The sequence below is a fragment of the Rutidosis leptorrhynchoides genome, chromosome 4, assembly GCF_046630445.1.
Source record: "Rutidosis leptorrhynchoides isolate AG116_Rl617_1_P2 chromosome 4, CSIRO_AGI_Rlap_v1, whole genome shotgun sequence".
In the NCBI taxonomy this organism is placed as follows: domain Eukaryota; kingdom Viridiplantae; phylum Streptophyta; class Magnoliopsida; order Asterales; family Asteraceae; genus Rutidosis; species Rutidosis leptorrhynchoides.
In genome coordinates, this window is record NC_092336.1 from 401989835 (window position 1) to 402008966 (window position 19132).

At 34.8% G+C, this 19132-nt stretch overlaps 3 protein-coding genes across 3 annotated transcripts; 1 reads left to right on the forward strand and 2 right to left on the reverse strand.

Annotated features, from left to right (window-relative positions):
- Positions 1-5016: 5016 nt before the first annotated feature.
- Positions 5017-7019, reverse strand: LOC139844095 (large ribosomal subunit protein P2B-like). Its single transcript, XM_071834310.1, has 4 exons — positions 6921-7019; positions 6701-6795; positions 5296-5522; positions 5017-5191 (listed from the first exon to the last, which is right to left on the reverse strand). Exons 2-4 carry the CDS (start codon positions 6786-6788, stop codon positions 5165-5167), a joined length of 342 nt encoding a protein of 113 aa, XP_071690411.1. The 5' UTR covers positions 6789-6795; positions 6921-7019; the 3' UTR covers positions 5017-5164.
- A 4946-nt stretch (positions 7020-11965) lies between these two features.
- Positions 11966-13557, forward strand: LOC139844096 (probable arabinosyltransferase ARAD1). The gene has a single exon (XM_071834311.1). It carries the CDS (start codon positions 12084-12086, stop codon positions 13452-13454), a length of 1371 nt encoding a protein of 456 aa, XP_071690412.1. The 5' UTR covers positions 11966-12083; the 3' UTR covers positions 13455-13557.
- An 891-nt stretch (positions 13558-14448) lies between these two features.
- On the reverse strand, positions 14449-18860 carry LOC139841953 (subtilisin-like serine-protease S). The gene is given in 10 exon segments (XM_071832138.1): positions 14449-14999; positions 15747-15951; positions 16021-16135; positions 16224-16463; positions 16830-17465; positions 17868-17979; positions 18060-18212; positions 18357-18454; positions 18605-18696; positions 18786-18860. Coding segments are annotated over 10 exon segments (2277 nt in total).
- Positions 18861-19132: the final 272 nt, after the last annotated feature.

Consider the following 19132-nt stretch of genomic DNA (forward strand, 5'->3'; position numbering starts at 1 on the left):
TCAATTTGATGTGTAGGTTGCCTTAGAAAAACTTCATGAACTTGATTATTGATTTTGGTGAATTTGGGTTAGGGTTTGATGAACTTGAAATGGACTTTTGATGCATTGAATGCCATGGATTATTATTGGTAAGTGTTTAGTTGGATTGTATGCTTGATTACCTTCGAAACGGCATATCATTCATGTAAATTGGTTGCCCGAATCATAAAATGCGTTTTTGGAACTTGAACTTTGATTATGAACGTTTAATTACGGTTTTTGGTTGTTGTAAGTGGAAGTTTGGTTGATGAATTGTGTTTAGTTGTGTTCTTTGTCAAATTACCTTTCCAACGATATAAGGTGCGAGTTCTAAATGTTAGCGGTTTGTAATTTATGCTTGAAAGAGTTTTGATTTGGGACTTGAACAATTGAGACTGACCAGGTACCAGCGCACGGCTAATGCCGCGGCGCGGCCAGACCATGTCGCGGCGCGACATAAGCCTTGGTCAGGCTCTGACCACCATGTCCAAATTACGAAAAATGTTTGGCATACTACGGACCTCCGATTCACATGAAACTTGTTCTAACATGTTCATATATGATTAAAAACCTCAGAAAAATAGTTCGGAACCCGACCCGAACGTGTTGACTTTCGTTGACTTTGACCGACCAAAGTTTGACTTTTAATCAAACTTAACCAAATATTTGTGCAATCGTTCTAAAATGTTTTTATACTTGTACCTTGCATGAAACATGACAATTTGATTCACATGCTATTATGATCGAGTCTTAACGAGCCATAGGACTAATTGAACATCTTTGACCTATCGTGTTTACCGTTATTGATACAACCTATTGTTTAGGTCAAGACTAGCATTGTTCTTTGCACACGTTTACTTGTTGAAGTACTTTACTACTCGTGCACTCAAGGTGAGATCATAGTCCCACTTTTACTCTTTTTGAACTTATATTGGGATGAGAAAACATAAACGATCCTTTTGAACTAAGTGAACACAAGAACGGGAAAACAAACATTCTACATACGAGTTTAGAACAAAATCCTCAATTCGATTATCATTAGTTACACTTGCCGGGTGTAAGCGAGAACTTATGTTATATGGCCATATGGGTTGACAACCCTCATCTTTGACGGTTCGCTACCGTCTACGGATGAAATATATTTTCGAGAATCAGTGTTTGTTCTAGCACTAAGTGATGGGGTATACAATGGAAGGAATGTTAAGCTTTGATAATTGGGTGCTCGTGAAACAAACTTTTGGAATGTATTACTATTATTTCATTGATGCAAATCTTGTGGTTCACTTGTACTTACTTACTTAAACCTATGATTTCACCAACGTTTTCGTTGACAGATTTCTATGTTTTTCTCAGGTCCTTGAACGATACATGATACATGCTTCCGCTCATTATTTGATACTTGCATTGGATGTCGAGTATATGTGCATTTCATGGAGCGTCTTTTGACTTTACTTTAAACCGTGTCGCCTAGATTTCATTCGTATTATAACGTTGTAACTTAACTATTGGTTGAACAATTCTTGTAAACTTTGGGAACAATCTTTATTTTGAAATGAAGGCGACATAATTTGGTCAAACTTTGTCTTAAAGACTTATGACCACGTAACGGGACCTAAGTAGACGGCGCCGTCAAACATGATTTGGTCGGGTCGCTACAAATACATGCAGGTTTTATAAATGATTTACAAAATAGACACAAGTACGTGAAACTACATTCTATGGTTGAATTATCGAAATCGAATATGCCCCTTTTTATTAAGTCTGGTAATCTAAGAATTAGGGAACAGACACCCTAATTGACGCGAATCCTAAAGATAGATCTATTGGGCCTAACAAACCCCATCCAAAGTACCGGATGCTTTAGTACTTCGAAATTTATATCATATCCGAAGGGTGTCCCGGAATGATGGGGATATTCTTATATATGCATCTTGTTAATGTCGGTTACCAGGTGTTCACCATATGAATGATTTTTATCTCTATGTATGGGATGTGTATTGAAATATGAAATCTTGTGGTCTATTGTTACGATTTGATATATATAGGTTAAACCTATAACTCACCAACATTTTTGTTGACGTTTAAAGTATGTTTATTCTCAGGTGAATACTAAGAGCTTTCGCTGTTGCATACTAAAATAAGGACAAGATTTGGAGTCCATGTTTGTATGATATTGTGTAAAAACTGCATTCAAGAAAACTGATTTCGATGTAACATATTTGTATTGTAAACCATTATGTAATGATCGTGTGTAAACAGGATATTTTAGATTATCATTATTTGATAATCTACGTAAAGCTTTTTAAACCTTTATTTATGAAATAAAGGTTATGGTTTGTTTTAAAAATGAATGCAGTCTTTGAAAAAACGTCTCATATAGAGGTCAAAACCTCGCAACGAAATCAATTAATATGGAACGTTTTTAATCAATAAGAACGGGACATTTCACATACGAGTAGAATTGTTGATGAAACTGAACGAGGATGTAATTGTAAGCATTTTTGTTAAGTAGAAGTATTTTGATAAGTGTCTTGAAGTCTTTCAAAAGTGTATAAATACATATTAAAACACTACATGTATATACATTTTAACTGAGTCGTTAAGTCATCGTTAGTCGTTACATGTAAATGTTGTTTTGAAGCCTTTAGGTTAACGATCCTGTTAAGTGTTGTTAACCCATTGTTTATTATATCAAATGAGATGTTAAATTATTACATTATCATGATATTATGATATATTAATATATCTTAATATGATATATATACAATTAAATGTCGTTATATCTACATATATGTCTCGTTTCGAAATCATTAAGTAAGTAGTCTTGTTTTTACATATGTAGTTCATTGTTAATATACTTAATGATATGTTTACTTATCATAATACCATGTTAACTATATATATATATATCCATATATATGACATCATATAGTTTTTACAAGTTTTAACGTTCGTGAATCACCGGTCAACTTGGGTGGTCAATTGTCTATATAAAACCTATTTCAATTAATCAAGTCTTAACAAGTTTGATTGCTTAACATGTTGAAAACACTTAATCATATAAATATCAATTTCATTTAATATATATAAACATGGCAAAGTTCGGGTCACCTAAGTAAGACATGACCTTTCAATGTGGAGGTCAATGTTTGATTCCATGCAACCATAAAGTTATTCTTCCTCATAGTCACGAAAGTTCGTCTGCAATAACTCCGGACTGCTCGCAAAGTGAGTAGCCATCATGAGATTAGTTTGTTCACAAAAAATGTTGAATACCTAGGTTAAAAAAATGATACGGTCTATTCGAGTCGACCGCTAACTCCAATGATAGCCGATTCGAGATGACTAATCTCCAAAGCAAATAGACTTGTGGAAAAGAATTTTTGGACTAACCAAATATTCATTCATCATATCTTTAAATCAATAGCTAGTTACATATTTATACTAGGAATTGAATGACTACTCTACTGCTACATGCATGGAGACGTGCTTAATTAACTAACTAATACTACACAATAGGAACATGGTAATTAAAAGTAAACGTGCATACATGAATAACTATTAAAATGCAAATTAAATAAACATGAGTGCCTTCATGGCACAAGACGTGCAACATGGAGGACTACTTCAATTAACCCACGTACAATTAATCCTTTTATTTTCTTCACCGTCATAAACTTAAACTTAAACCGTATCAATATCCACCGGTTGAAAATCAACCTTGTCCTCAAGGTTGGAGAAATCGTCCACGATGGTTTCGGCGGTGCCCGACCATAATTTGATTGAAACAGTTGGATACAAACACAATACATCAAAATCTTCCATGGTGGTTTCGGGAGAGGTCGTTCATGCTTGAAATTGTGACAATTTGATGACTTGTGGTAGCGTCTATGGTGGTTCATGTGCGGTTGAAAGAACGACAAACTTTGGCGGTTTGTATTTGTGACCGGAGTGGATGAAAATGGGAACCAAATTTTCAAAGTTGTGTACTGTGAAGTGTAAAGAGTTTGCAACAAGAGGTGTTACAAGAGATTTTGTAGTTCGGTGGGCCATGGGTGGAATGGATAGGTAGTGAAAAGATAGGCGGCGTATTGGATGGTTCGATCTCGGTGGTTACAACAGTGATAGCGGTAATGGTGGTAAGAGTGGCTTCAGTGTCGTCTACGGAGGTGGTGGGGGTGGAGTTGGTGTTTAGTGATTCCGTGTCTTCGTCGAGAGTGGCGGGTTGTTGTGAAATGGTTTCAAGGTGTGAGATTTTGGTGTCGTCGAGAAGATACTTAGCAATATTATGTGCTAAGTCTGTCCCCGGATTACACCTAATCATAGTAACAGCCAAACGGGCCATTGAGGCTTGGAGTCGGGGCCTGATGGGACGGTGACATATGGCATCCCATTGTTCATGGAGGAAGGTAGGGGCGAAACATTATAGGGACAAAAGGAGGTATCCGCCCCCCTCGATTTCGGGGAAAAAAAATTTACACCAAAAAAAAAATAACGAAAAAATAAGGTTTTTTTTTTTGTTTACCCCCTTCGATTAGTTGCGCCCCCTCTCGAGTCGGGGTCTAGTTTCACCCCCCTTCGATTAGTTGCACATCTTGGACTAACCAAATATTCATTGATCATATCTTTAAATCAATAGCTAGTTACATATTTATACTAGGAATTGAATAACTACTCTACTGCTACATGCTGTCATAATGAGTATATATATGACTACAGCAACCTCAGATATAAACCATATGCCACAGAATGATCATTAGGATGAGTTCTAAGAACCAAAGAGCCAATGGCTTGGCAGTATCGAGGTCACCCTTACAACCTTGAGGTTGAGGGTTCGAGTCCTGCTTAGGACAATTCGTGGTGTATATATTCGAGTTAGATTTAAGTGGGTGTGTGAGTTTGCCTTTCAAAAAAAAAAAAAAAAAAAAAAAAAAAAAAAAAAAAAAAAAAAAAAGGATGAGTTCTAAGAAAATCAAACAAACCGTAGCAAGAACGATGAAACACATAACAAGAAGCATGAAGAATTTCATATCTAATAAAAGTTGGAACTCAAAAAATATCGCATCGTCTAAACAATCCAGATAATTCAAGACAAAACTAAAAGAAAAACACTTAAACATTGATAACAAAATAAAATCTTGATCCCTTAGTCGAATAGACTGAATCCCATGTCCTGAAAAAAAGAAACGAAGATGACAAATAAGTAAGCACGTTATCAAACAAAACCATTGAATATGAATCACATTTAAAGATACAAGACACTATACGGAAACTTACATCATCAGATTCTTCTTTCTCTTCGACCTTCTCCTCTTTCTTTGTCTCAGCTGCAGCGGCAGCAGGTGCAGCACCACCACCAGTTGCAGCGGCAACTGCAACACCACCACCGCCAGATGGAACTGAAGCCAGCTTCTCCCTTCCTGAAGCAATCAATTCAGTGATGTCCTTACCCTTGACTTCAGACAACAGCAACTCAATTCTGTCTTCATCTGCATCAGCTCCAACTGCAAAAAACAGTAATTATTCTCAAGTCAGATTACATTTTGCATATAAAAAAAAAAATCATAAACAAGCTTAGCGATCTAAAAAACAGATTAAGTGTACAAACAAGTGTTTGCATGCATTAATATGAGCATCTCCAATGTTAGCACCAAATATGCATTTTACAACATTTTAGTTATTACATCTGCAATGTGTACAACTTAACACAATACTATTGTTGGACGCTTAGGACTCTCTACAAATGAGACCCGAGTTCAATCCCCACTCCCTACACTTTGGGGCCTTGCCTTCAGAACAAAAAAAATGTCCCTTTTACAATATATTAATCTGCAATGTGTACAACTAAAACACAATACTACTGTTGTATCATGAGTAGTAATGCAAAAATTACACCGTACCTTTATTATTAATATTAATAATATACACTAAACATCACACTAAAGCTGTTTATATTTCAGTTTTAACAGTTTACCAGGAGTCTCTTTTTAATTTAATACTTAAAATGTCACAAACATAACTACATAAGTAATGTACATAACACCAACGATTTTTATAGAATTTGCTCTCTATATTGGTAATTTCAGGCACAATATATTTAGCATATACATAATTCTGAGAGATTTTCCTTTAAAAAAAATTGTGCAATTTTTCAGTGGACTCATAGCAGATGCAACAGCTCAATGCAAAAAAAAAAAGGACTTGATAATCATTAAAATCGATAGAAATTCAAAGTAATGAAATGATAAAGTAAAGTTAAAATAAAAAAAAATTCAAGATCAGTAACAAATTACATAAAAATCAACATCTACACTTGGAAATGCAATAACAGTACAATTGTCACAATATAAAATAAAATCATTATTAACTAATCACTCATAAGTTATAAGTTAGTGATTAGTACTGTCGTTGTGGTTATACAAGCTACAACTCACTTATAAACACGCATAATTAATCACTCATGAAGAAACATATAATCACTTTTCTCATACAGTAGTAATTAAAGTTACTCATTAGTTGAAATTAAACAACCATATAGCATATATCGCATCAAAATATTAACTTGTAAATAGAATACTAATCGCAAGTATTAAACTTAAAACGATAAATAATTTATATATATATATATATATATATATATATATATATATATATATATATATATATATATATATATAAATACCTGAACCAAGAATGTTTTTCAAATCTGCAGCTGATGGTGAGGTGTTACCTCCCAATAGAGCCAACAAATAAGCAGCAACAACCTTCATTTTTATTCTGCTTCATCAAAACAACACAATTTCGATTGACAATCATATTTATATACATATACATAATGAAATAAATATCAATACATATTACATATGTATAATAAAATAAATATATTGAAGAAGATGAGGTACCTGTAATGTGTTAAAAGGGATCTGTACCTATTTGCCTCCTTTAATTTTTAGAGTTCAGCAGCAGCCGCAGTTATATTGAAACCCTAATTTCATACAAATAATAGCTTCCCGAGATTTATATTGGGCTGCCGATAGTGAAATAGATATATGGGCCGGGCCAGGCCGGTCCGGTTCAATGTACGTATGTTTTTTTGGGTACATGTTTTGCAATTTTAGTTTAAGTCTTGACAAATTGGTCAAAAATGCCTATTATCTAAAATGTTTAATAATAATCTCTTAAAAATTTATAATTTTAAAAGCACTTTCTGACCACGCATCATGATCACGTTGCGAGATGGCATGTGTATGGTGCGTGTTACTAAGACAATCACCGAGATAACCTATCCTCGCAACACTCATCAAGCACCACGACCGTGTGTGGTGCTTGTTGCGTCAGAACTTTGGATGACCGTATCCTTTAATTTCTTGCTCCGATTTTATCACAGTTTTTTTGAAATCACGTATTTTCTCGAGATTTATTCGTTGGAAAGCTGATGAAGTAACAAAAAAAATTTTAAAATTAGACATCATATTGCGATTTACGTCAACGTAGAAAATGTTTGTTTGCGAAATGTTTTGTTTATTCAAATTGATTGAGGAGTTTCGTGTACTATTAGTCAACATAGGTGAAAAGTACAAATTAGAATGTTATATAGCAATATATGATGGTCAATGTATGTTTAAAAGTCAAAATTAACAAAAAAAGTCAAAAGATATGACCATTCAAAGTTCTTGGTGCAACTCACACCACGCATCGGGCTCATGTTTGGTGCGTAGTGCAATGAAAATAGGTTGTCTTGGTGAATATCTCGTTAACCAGTGGCGATTTCGGGATCAGAGCTCAATGGGGTTCCGGATTTTTTCAAGTACTAGTTATATTTGAATGTTATTTAGTAGTTGTTTACTTTCAAAAAATTACAAATTCAATAACTATATGTGGTACGAGTAGTTAAATTCAGTGGTGTCATATATAATTTATAGGAAAAACTATAAATTCAAAAAATATATGGGTCCTGTAATTGAATTTGGTGGTGTCTTATTGATATTGGTCAAATCTGACATGTTTATCTTCGCAATATCGGTCCTTATTTGGTTAGTTTCATGCTCTTATTGAAGATTAATTATCTATATTTGTTGAAGATTGATGATATGAGTTATAGAGCGGGTTTTGGAGTTTTGGTGTTGGTTTACACGTGTTTTGAAGCTTAATTATCAACAAAGTTTATACTGGTTCATATTGTCGATTAATATTATAATGCTAGAGAGTTTCAAGCTTCGGTTACATGGTACGTTTGATCAATCTTGCATTCGGGTAGTATCGTTAAAGAATGGTGAAGTTGTGTGAGAAGTTTGTGGTTTTGCAAAATCTGCACGCCTACATAAAAACAGTCATATCTCACTCATCGGGACTCGAATTTATGGTGAATCGAAAGCCCATACGTTCGTAACTCAAAGCTCTACAACTTCCAAAAAATGTTTGCTGAAATAGTGGATTGGCGCGTCGCGCAAGTAATTGGGGCGTCGCCCCGTATAACGTGTTTTCATGTCAGGAGCCTTGCTTCTCTGTTGCGCGTCGTGCACTTCATCTGCGCGCCTCGCCAACTTCCTGACAGGTTTTGAGCTATTTTATCACTTTTCAGGTCATTCTTGAACCCAACTTTTGTTGGGCGATTTACAGAGCATCCTAAGGCGAAAAGAGGTGATTATTGGGGAATTCCAAATTCATCTAAACACCTCAATTATTCTGGTAACAAGCTTCAATCTATTCATCATTCAAGAACACGATTACAACTAGTTTGATCTCTTTAGCTCTCATAATGATTTCTTCTATTTATTTTTGTGTGATTGTTTCTTTGAACATGATTGTTGGCTAAATTCCATATGCTCGTCTAGAGTAATGACCAAGGTTTTTGGATGTAATCTTTGTTTGATTGTTTGATTCGCATAATAATTTTGGTGCTTGATTAAAGAACTATTCTTATAATGAATATTGGTTTGATTGAATTGATTATATTGATTGTCTAATAGAACGAGAGTTCATTGGAGTCTATTGCATGTATTTACAATAGCTTAATCTTTGGTTGCTTGATGGTTGTGATTGTCTAGTTTAGTGACGTTTACTGGAGTCTCTTACAATTATTTAACTGATTACTTGAATTAGGTGATTGTGCGTTTAACCATATACGGTAACGAATTAAGTTAAACCAATTGTTGATACATGGGTGGATTACACACAACGAGAGTTGGTATGATTGTTGATGTCTACGAGAGTAAGATCACTTATTGAGTCACTAAGTTAGTTGTCACAAATTAGAGGTCTTAAGTAACAGGGAATTATGTGTTGTGTAATCTAATTTGCAGCGTTTGCTCAGGGGAATTCCTGGTGAATCGATTAAGTAATTCATGTGTGTTGATAGTCAAACTGTTCTTAATTATTAAACATTCATAACCGATGGTAAAATGTCTAGATGAACATACTTCTTTAAATTGGTATTCAACTTATCTAAAAACATTTTATCAACATAAAACACCAAAAAACATTGTCTTTAAGTTTCTAACTCTTTATGATTTGGTTAATCATTAAATAACCACAACAAATAACTTTAGCTCCTTTCTTTTATTTGTTCTTAGTTTAATTACATAAAGTTGATAATCTTGAATTGCGTTAAACTGTCCTTGGAGCGACACTTGGATTTTACCATTTACTATACTGCTAAACTATCAGGTACACTGCCCGTGAGTATGTTTAAATCTAATAACAGGTATTTTCCAACTATAAATAATAGACGCGATTTTACACATCACTTACATAATTTAAAAAGTATTTTCTACATAAAATATTTAAACTAGTTATGTCTCGTGACCCCATGGACAACAAGCTAGAGTCGCCAATGTCGGTAACACGCACCACACACAGTGCGTGGTGTTTGGTGCATGTAAAGGAGACACTTTTGCAATTATAATTTTTTGAGGGTAAAATTGAGAGATTTTGACTAATTTCCCTATTGTTTTTCTTATCAGTATGGTATCCAGAATTCTTTTTAAAAGTATTAAATTATTGCCACGTGCTAAAAATTATGTTAATACATAACTTCAATTTGAAATAGAGTATGTTGCTCAATAGCTATATATATATTTTTTCCAATGTAAACTATATACCTAGAAAAATACTAATTGAAAAAAATTTCTAATGTAAACAAAGGTAGCAGGTGATCTGCTAGACCGGTTAAACTGATTAAATGTAATTATTTTAAACCATTACACTTACAGCTCCCGTGGTTTGTTCATTTTGCATTTATAGTCCTTAAAGTTGACATATGTTAAAAAGTACATTAAAAGTATCATTTGTAGTCCCTCGTGATTACCGATTGAGATCAAATTTGAGTTCTTTAACATCAAATGAAGCTTCTTCGATCATCAAACATGATTAATAGGTTCAAATTCAAAGTGATTGAGATCCTGTTCTTCGTTAACCGTGAATTTTAATCGTTGACGAGCATTCAAACAATAATTTTAAATATCATTTGTTCAGGAACTATCAGCTAAATCGATCAAAATCATGAGGTTAATGTTTGGACCGAGTGTGGGCTAAACCGATCAAAATCATCAGGCTAACAAGTTAAGTTGGTTTACATTAGCACACATTTTTAAAGTACATAATATTTTTCTGGGTATATAGCATACATTGTAACACTTAAAACTAGAATTTAAACCTAAGCCTAACTTCCACATAGATCGAATACACGCCACAGGAGATGAGTCCTTGAACCGGATGGTGAGAAGCTTCAAGCGAGTATTCGACACGATAGCCTCAAAAACTTCTTGTTCAGTACGAGCAACCTGCTTAATCAAACGAAAATTGCGCTCTTGCCAAATAACATAAACAGTAGCTGCAAAACATAGTTTAGCAACCAAAATGTGAGCCAAATTTCGAGCAGCAACCGGCGTGAGCTTAGCCACAATTGACGGTTGTTAATTACAATGACCTCTTACAAAATGAGTATAAAGTACAGGACTTCGCACGTCTTAATAAAAGTTTAATGATCATCGCATGAAATTTGAGGTAATATAACAATTTGTGTCATAGTGTGGCTTGTTACTTTCACAACTTTTCATATTCTACAATTAAAACACGAGACAAGATTAGAAAGGGTGGCTCGATTTAGGATGAAATTTCTATACGTCCAATAGCATCATCTTAAAATTTAAATCAACACAAATGCAAGTCTGTACGAAACTATAAACACATACAACAATTACACCAACCTTGAAAATCTTATGATTAAGAATCAAAATTACAGAAATAGAGATCCAACACAATTACAGCAACCAACACTTCTGAAACTAAAAAAGAAGGAAGAACAATTGACTCTTGCTAGAACACCAAGTATCAAGATGATACTTCACAAAACAACAGATCAAAAAAATTAGGGTTTGGTGATAAAACGAGAGAGATAACACAGAAAAGCAGATGAGTCGAATGAGATGATGATCAAAGAATGATCTGGATCTGATATCTATAGAAATTATTTTACTTTAGCTCCTGAAGCTTTGAAACTTAACAAATAGAACCCTCAAATCTTCAATCAGCAACACAACTTTTTAAGACACCAACAACAACAACAACAAATAACCTACAAAATAAACAACAAAATATAAGAAGAATAAATAAAATTACAGAATAAGATTGAAGAAATTATAAGTATAAATTTAACAAAGTCTTTTTCTACCTAGATAAAAGATTCATTAAAAAAAAGGAAATAAAGATTTCATGGAAATTAAAAAATTACAAAAAGTAATAATGTAATTGAAAAAGGATGGATCCCCCTATATTTCGCCGACTTAAATCTATGCCAGTTTCTCATATGACGTTCAGAATGGATTCAACCACTTCTTCCATTAACACCAATCTGCTTTCCACCCTCTTTCTCAACTTTTTCTTCATTGTCTCCGAATAATATTCAAATTTCAGATTTAGATTCATCTTCCATCTGGGTTTTGCCTAATTCTTGAGGGTTACATGTTCTTCAATTGTTATACCCTTCAAATTTATCACACATTCTACATGAAATACAACATTTTTCGTCAACCCCCACAACCTGTTCGTCGAAATGCCTTAAAGAAATGAGGGGTTTTTCATTATTGTCAATGAGATCGTTAATTGGTTTATTAATTGGATTCACCTTGTTCATGTTATCTTGGTTTCTATTCTTGAATTCCAACTTCCGATTTCGGTTCATTGATCACAATTTGTTACCTCATTCGAAATCTTACATTTCAAACCCTTTTAATCCGTTGTTAATGGATCATGAACGAACATCATCTCTTAGAGTGTTTATGTATGATTTGCCTTCCGAGTTTCATTTCGAACTCTTGGATTGGAAACCAGAAGGCAAGAATACATGGCCCGATATCCGTTTAAAAGTACCCGAGTACCCTGGTGGGTTGAACGTGCAACATAGCGTAGCGTACTGGCTTACTCTAGACATTTTAGCCTCAGAATTCGATAATGCTGGTGATCGAAACGTTATTAGAGTTCATAACTCTACTGAAGCTGATGTTATATTCGTTCCCTTTTTCTCTTCGCTATGTTTTAATCGGTTTTCGAGGTTAAACCCACATCAAAAAACCAATAGAAACAAAGAACTACAACAGAAGTTAGTTGATTACTTAACGGGTCAACCCGAATGGAAAAGATCCGGGGGAATTGACCATATAATTGTGGCTCATCATCCAAATAGTTTACTCGATGCTCGAATGCAGTTATGGCCTGCAATGTTCATTCTTTCTGATTTCGGAAGGTACCCACCGTCTATAGCGAACGTCGATAAAGATGTGATTGCGCCTTACAAACATATCATTAAAAGTTATGTAAACGATTCATCTGGTTTTGAAAGCCGAACGATCTTGCTGTTTTTCCAGGGCGCGATTTATAGAAAAGACGGTGGCTTTATTCGTCAAGAAATTTTTTACCTTTTAAAGAACGAAAAAGATGTTCATTTCGCGTTCGGCAGTGTTCAAAAAGAAGGTGTTCATTCTGCTACAAAAGGAATGCAATCATCTAAATTTTGTCTTAATATAGCCGGTGACACACCGTCTTCGAATCGTTTGTTCGATGCAATTGCTAGTCATTGTGTTCCTGTTATTATAAGCGACGAAATTGAGTTACCCTTTGTAGATGTTCTTGATTACACAGAGTTTTGTATATTCGTTCGAACATCAGACGCTTTAAAAGAAAACTTTTTGATAAACTTTATAAGAAGTATAACGAAAGATGAGTGGGCACAAAAGTGGAAGAAACTTAAAGAAGTTGAACATTTTTTTGAGTATCAGTATCCTTCAAGGGATAATGATGCTGTGCAGATGATATGGCGAGCTGTATCGAAAAAGGTTCCTGCTATAAAGAGGAAATTACATGTTGCTAGAAGGTTTTCGCGATTTGAAAAACCTTTACGTAAGTCGATTTTTCCATTGCCAAGAAAGTTTATATCTTGATAGAAGGGTAGATTGTTGTTTAGGAGATAGAAAGTGTATGTTATTGTTGTTGTAGGAGAGTAGGATTTGTAGAAGAAAATGTGTTCATTGATTGATGAATCAATCGCAGTTTTGTAATATGATATGATCTTTAGCTGTTGAGAACTTAAACACATGTGATATAGCTCCATTTCAATTGTTATTTTAGGTTATTTACCCTAAAAATATACGAGTAATAATACAGAACATTTTTTAAGTTAATTGAATATATTTATATCCAACTATGCATTTTTGATTCATGAGAATTGCAAAAGGTCCTGCATTTCTACAAATCATCCTTAAACTTGCTGTTATCACTGTTATGTTACTACAATTTTTTCCCTCTAGTAAATACATGAATCCTTAAATTAAATGTTACCTTCAAATTAATTGTCCAACAAATAATATTAAATAAATACAAATTCATTTTCCAACCCAGAAGGCCAGAATTAATTCACTTTTCCATCTCATTTTCATCACCATTAAATTCAAGTTCCAAGGCAAGATTAATGAGATCAAAAGTTCCATGATCCGAGATATAATTATTATATTTATTTATACATATTCTCTTATATTTATATCGATAGTTTATATACTCCGTACTATATTGCTACTATCATCTTATGTTACATTTTTGAATTTTGCCCATAATTCCCATATATAATCACGTTTTGAGTTATCCAAAACTTTTGAAATTAGAGGGAAAATATATAAAACGTCAAATTATTTTTTGAGTTATGTCAAGCCCTTGATGTACATTGTACAACAAATTAAGCTAAAACCTTCATCTTTAGTTAAGAAACTCATTTTACGTATCAAAAATAGGGCTCGCACAATGGGTACGATAGTGCCCATTAATTAAGAGTAACGAGTTCAAATCTCACTTTAATGTATATAATATAATAATAATAATATGTGTAGTCGTATATAATATAATAGTATTTGTTCGTGTGTTCGATTGTCGATCGAGTGCATATTATATCTCAACCGAAACTACATTAACAGCAATCGGACCCCTAACTCTGTGAATGTTGTTCACCCATGTCAACGATCCAAACTCGAAGCTCCCATTACTGCTCTTATAAGGTACGAAATCGATCCTGTAAGTCATCTTATCCCCTGATTTCGAAAACCTCAATACATCAGGGTAAACTGAAACTTTCACTCCCACAATCACTTCTAGTTTTGAGTAATAAGATGTGGGGCCTTCACCAACGTAAGTAACGGTGCGGTAAACAGATAAGTTACCAGTCATACTATCGACACCAATAGACGGATAGTTGAAGTTGTAAGAAGGTGATGAAGAATTGTTGCAGTAAATTGGTGTGGCGGTTAGGTTCTTGAGTTGTGTGAAACTTGCGCCATAGCTGCAAAGGAAGTTGATCATATCGTTGGAGTCAGAATCGTAAATGAGTCCCGGATCTAAAGCTGCAGCTGGATTTATGTGTCCTGATCCGTATTCGAATGGAGTTGCATATGTTGAATCGTCGTTTTTGATCAAGTTTTGAGTGTTATCGGTGTTGGTAGCTGCAACAAGAATGATCTAATCAGTCAGCAAGTAGATGTGGATAAAAACTTAAGAAATGGTTATTGTTATGTGTCAATAGTGTTAGCAATAGATTATTATGTAATAATTTGAAAAACAGATTATTATGTAATTAGACCACCCATTACAGTGTAGAGAACAATGTCGAGTGTCCACAAGATGTGGTCGGTCTGTACACCGAATACTGCAAAATAATTTAGTCATGTCTACAACACTTATAAGCATATTTCTAAGTGTGAGTTTGTAGAGAATAAGATGTTATTTTTAAGTCTTCATAAAAATAAATGTCTGCAATGTCTGTGGGCGTGTAGACAAAAGACATATAAAATATGCTGACTGAAAAACAAGCAACTCATTAGTGTTAACTGAAGTAGAGAGAAGGTTTTGACTGTGACGTGCCACTATAAAATTTTGAAATTGTGCTATGGTTAGAGTCAAATTTGGATGTTAAATTTGATTGAAAAGGTTTTTGGCTGATGTGGTTATAAAAGATTTGAAGTTGGGAGGAAAAGAATAAATAAATAAATAAGGTGGAAATGGGGTGGCACAGTTTAATTGGGTGTAAAAATTTGACATTGTCCATCATATATATAGTTGACGCCCCGAAAATGTCAAATTTGACGTCCCGTAACAAACGTTAGGGGTGTCAAATTTTTCCAACTCACGGGCCAATTGAAATCTAACGCCCTGTAACAGACGTTAAGGAATAGTCTTAGACGATTAGTTACCTGTTGTCATTATTGCAGATTTAATGGCGGCGGGGCTCCAGTACGGGTGAACAGATTTTAACAGCACTGCAACTGCTGCTACGTGCGGACACGACATCGAAGTGCCCGAGATTATGTTGTAGTTAATGCTCCTGCCAGCTGTATTTGCCGTCGAGATAGGTGACCATGCTGCTAAAATATTCACTCCTGGTGCCGTTATATCAGGCTGCATTCAAAATTTACAGTATCAGGATTTGAGTTTCATTTCGAATCGAGTTGTCATCAAGATACCAACTTTTATTATATTGGGAGTTATAATGTTCGGTCCCTTTGAAGAGAAGATCGCCATTTCTGGCGCTGGTTTCGTCCCAACGTGTGTTACTGTCAAGTAAATTCTAGCCGTTGGATCCCTAAAAGATTAAACAAATAATGTTAGATCAGAATCATGTTTTACATTTTTTAATCTCTTTGTAGAGAATGTATGATTACAGAACTTACTCTTCGTTGTTCATGTACGATTGAAGTTCTTGAGATTCTGCTGGTCCGATTAAAACACTTGGAATAACTGATTGGAAGAAAACGTATTTCGAAACAAGATCAATGAGGATCATTCCAGCACCACCACCTTCTTTTATTGCAATCGCTTTCTCTATTCTGCTGTCGGTCAAGATCTCGAGTTTACACACTACGATCTTCCCCTTGATCATGTTCGAATCCAACGTATTGTTCTTGCAAAAGCTATATTACAGGAGTTCTAAAAAATATAAAAATGTTCAATATTTGCAATTTTTTAGGTGTTTGTTTTTAAGATGTTTTTGTCTGAAGATGTGCGGACCATGTCTATAAAGAAGATATGGCCTAAAGGCCTGTATGCTAAATAGTGAAGACTGCTTGTTTTTATGTCTGCAAAATAACTTAATCATGTATGCAACGCGCATAGTTCTAACTCTGCGAGTTTGCAAACAGAATATGACATTATTCTATCTTTATGTCTTCAGGAAAACAAAAGTCTGCAGTTACGGGCACACAGACGTAAGACATAGTAAGATCTGCTAAAAAAACAAACAACGCCTTACTTTCTTTGTTAGTGATGTTTACAAATACCTTGCATTTGTAGATGGGATTCCGGAAGCTGCTGCAACACTGCCCGATATCAACCCGTATTGTTTTCCTTGATCGGGCATCGTATTAACGCCAAAACCCTTCAATTGTTTCGAATTTCCAAGAACTACGTATGATGGAAACTCACGGTTAATCGTGCTAGCACCAACAGTCAAGATCCATGGGGCAACATTAGCCGCCGTACGTGGGAAAAAGCTATTTCCCGCAGACGCACATACCACAACGCCTTTTTGAAATGCATGAAATGATCCAATCGAAATCGCGTCTTTATAATAAATTGGCTGGGGAGGGTTTGGGCCAAGAGACATGGAAATAACATCGACACCGTCTTCAATAGCATCATCGATTGCTGCAAAAATATCGGCATCTTCACAGTCGTCGAACCAGCAAATTTTATAGATTGAAAGTCTAGCACTTGGTACACCTCCTCTTGCGGTTCCTGAACCAAGCCCCAGTACGCTGACGTTGGAGACTTTCGATCCAGCAATTGTAGACGACGTGTGCGTCCCATGGCCCTCACTGTCTCATGCTGATCGAAAGAATGTACGGTTGGCATTCTCAAGAGGTCCATTTACGGCTTCATATCCTTTCGAGTAGTATCTAGCTCCTATAAGTTTCCTGAAAGAATCCATTCATAATAAACGAAATCAAGAAATTAAAAGCCATTATTTGCGACGAGAACAATTATTAGCCCCTGAGCCCCGACAAGTCCGTTTTTATATGTGGTTGTAAAAGCCCCTGACTAGTCCAACTAATTAAGATTTTGAAGTAGTCCGACTAATCTTCGACCAGTCTTTGATTTGGCTGTTTTATTCGGTCAAAGTTGTCAAAAAATTAAATTTATTAGGTCAAAGTCGTATTTGTTAGTGTTCATAGTCGATTTATTTTGTCAAAATTGATCAAAGTAGGTCAAATACAGTCCAACTCAAAGTTAGTCAACGTCAAACTAGTCCACGATTAGTCTCCGACTTAGCAGATTAAATCCCAACTAGCGACACCTACAACGTTGTTTCTAATTACCTGTTGCAGTTAGACCGTGTGAAATTTTGTCCTGAAATGCACTCTCCCTTAAACTTAGCTGGCACAGGTCCTAATCCATAGTCATTATAGCTTTGCGACTCGGGCCAAACACCTAAATGGAGCATCCTTTTCATTTACTATGAATGAAAGTTTCGTGAATTTTATAACGGAAGTAGTGTTTATAACAATTACCGGTATCAAGGACACCAACAATAACATCAGATTTTAAATCTGGAGGAGGATTATTAAATTGTGGTATAGATTCCACTCCTAGAAATCTCCATGAATTAGTCGTGTGCAGTCGATTCATCCTGCTCTCAAACACTGAAATGACACCTTCATTTTCTATAACAATACAAGCGAAATTGATGTTACTGACGATTCATTTTACAAAACTTGGAAGGTGTTTAATAATAGTTTATTCATTGATATATAAAATTGATTGATGTTTGTGAGTGGTTTTTAACAGATTTGGATGCAGTAACGGACCTGAAAGTCTTAGAGCTTGATCAGGTGTAAGCATTGCAGAGAAGCCTCTAAAGCTTTTAGTATAGTGATGAACTGTTGCTTCTTTTGCTTCGTTATTACTGAAAAATAAACGTTTTGTCAATATACTCGATCTATATTTACTTCGTGGGTTAAAAAAGAATATAGACGCGCAAAATACAATAAGATAAACAAAAAGGATGTCTTTATATAGTAAACTGGTTTTCATCTATATTTATATATGCACTTGCCTTTCAAGGACCAAAGTGAGAACCTCATGGTTAGCCGAAATGACAGACTCTGAGCTTGGGTGCGAGTGGGGTCCCATGTAGACTATGTAATGCTATACGAATCAATAAAGAGAAAGTTGTTAGTTCGGCGTAAGTTGTAACCAGGACCATTTTATGTTAAGGGAAGAAAATGTTTCTGTACCTTTTTATTGGTAAGTCCATGACATATTCTCAGGGTAACGAACAAAGTAACAACGAAAAGTGCTGCTATTTTCATACTTGCCGAATAGCTTTTGTGCAAGTTTAACAATTTAAGCAATCTTATATAGTAAGTTTAACAGTTTGCATTTGAAAGTTCACTTTATTATAGTTGATCAAGTCATTAAGAATCTAAGATGCCATGCATAGATTATAGTAAATCAGTTTGTTTGATTATGAAAGTTTAATTAGAGAAAAGCATCAATGAGCCGGCTGGCAATGCAGTTTTCAGAGCCGGCAGTTCATTGTTGGCTGTGTTCTATGAGAACTGTATTACAGTATGATCTACTA

Bases quoted from the DNA above. Each gene is read 5' to 3' on its own strand.
- LOC139844095 (XM_071834310.1), bottom strand. From the start codon at position 6,788: ATGAAGGTTGTTGCTGCTTATTTGTTGGCTCTATTGGGAGGTAACACC. The intron at 5,523-6,700 runs GTATTTATATAT...TGTTTTTTGCAG, and splicing joins GAAAAACATTCTTGGTTCAG to TTGGAGCTGATGCAGATGAA. The intron at 5,192-5,295 runs GTAAGTTTCCGT...TCTTTTTTTCAG, and splicing joins AGAAAGAAGAATCTGATGAT to GACATGGGATTCAGTCTATT.
- LOC139844096 (XM_071834311.1), top strand. From the start codon at position 12,084: ATGAGGGGTTTTTCATTATTGTCAATGAGATCGTTAATTGGTTTATTA.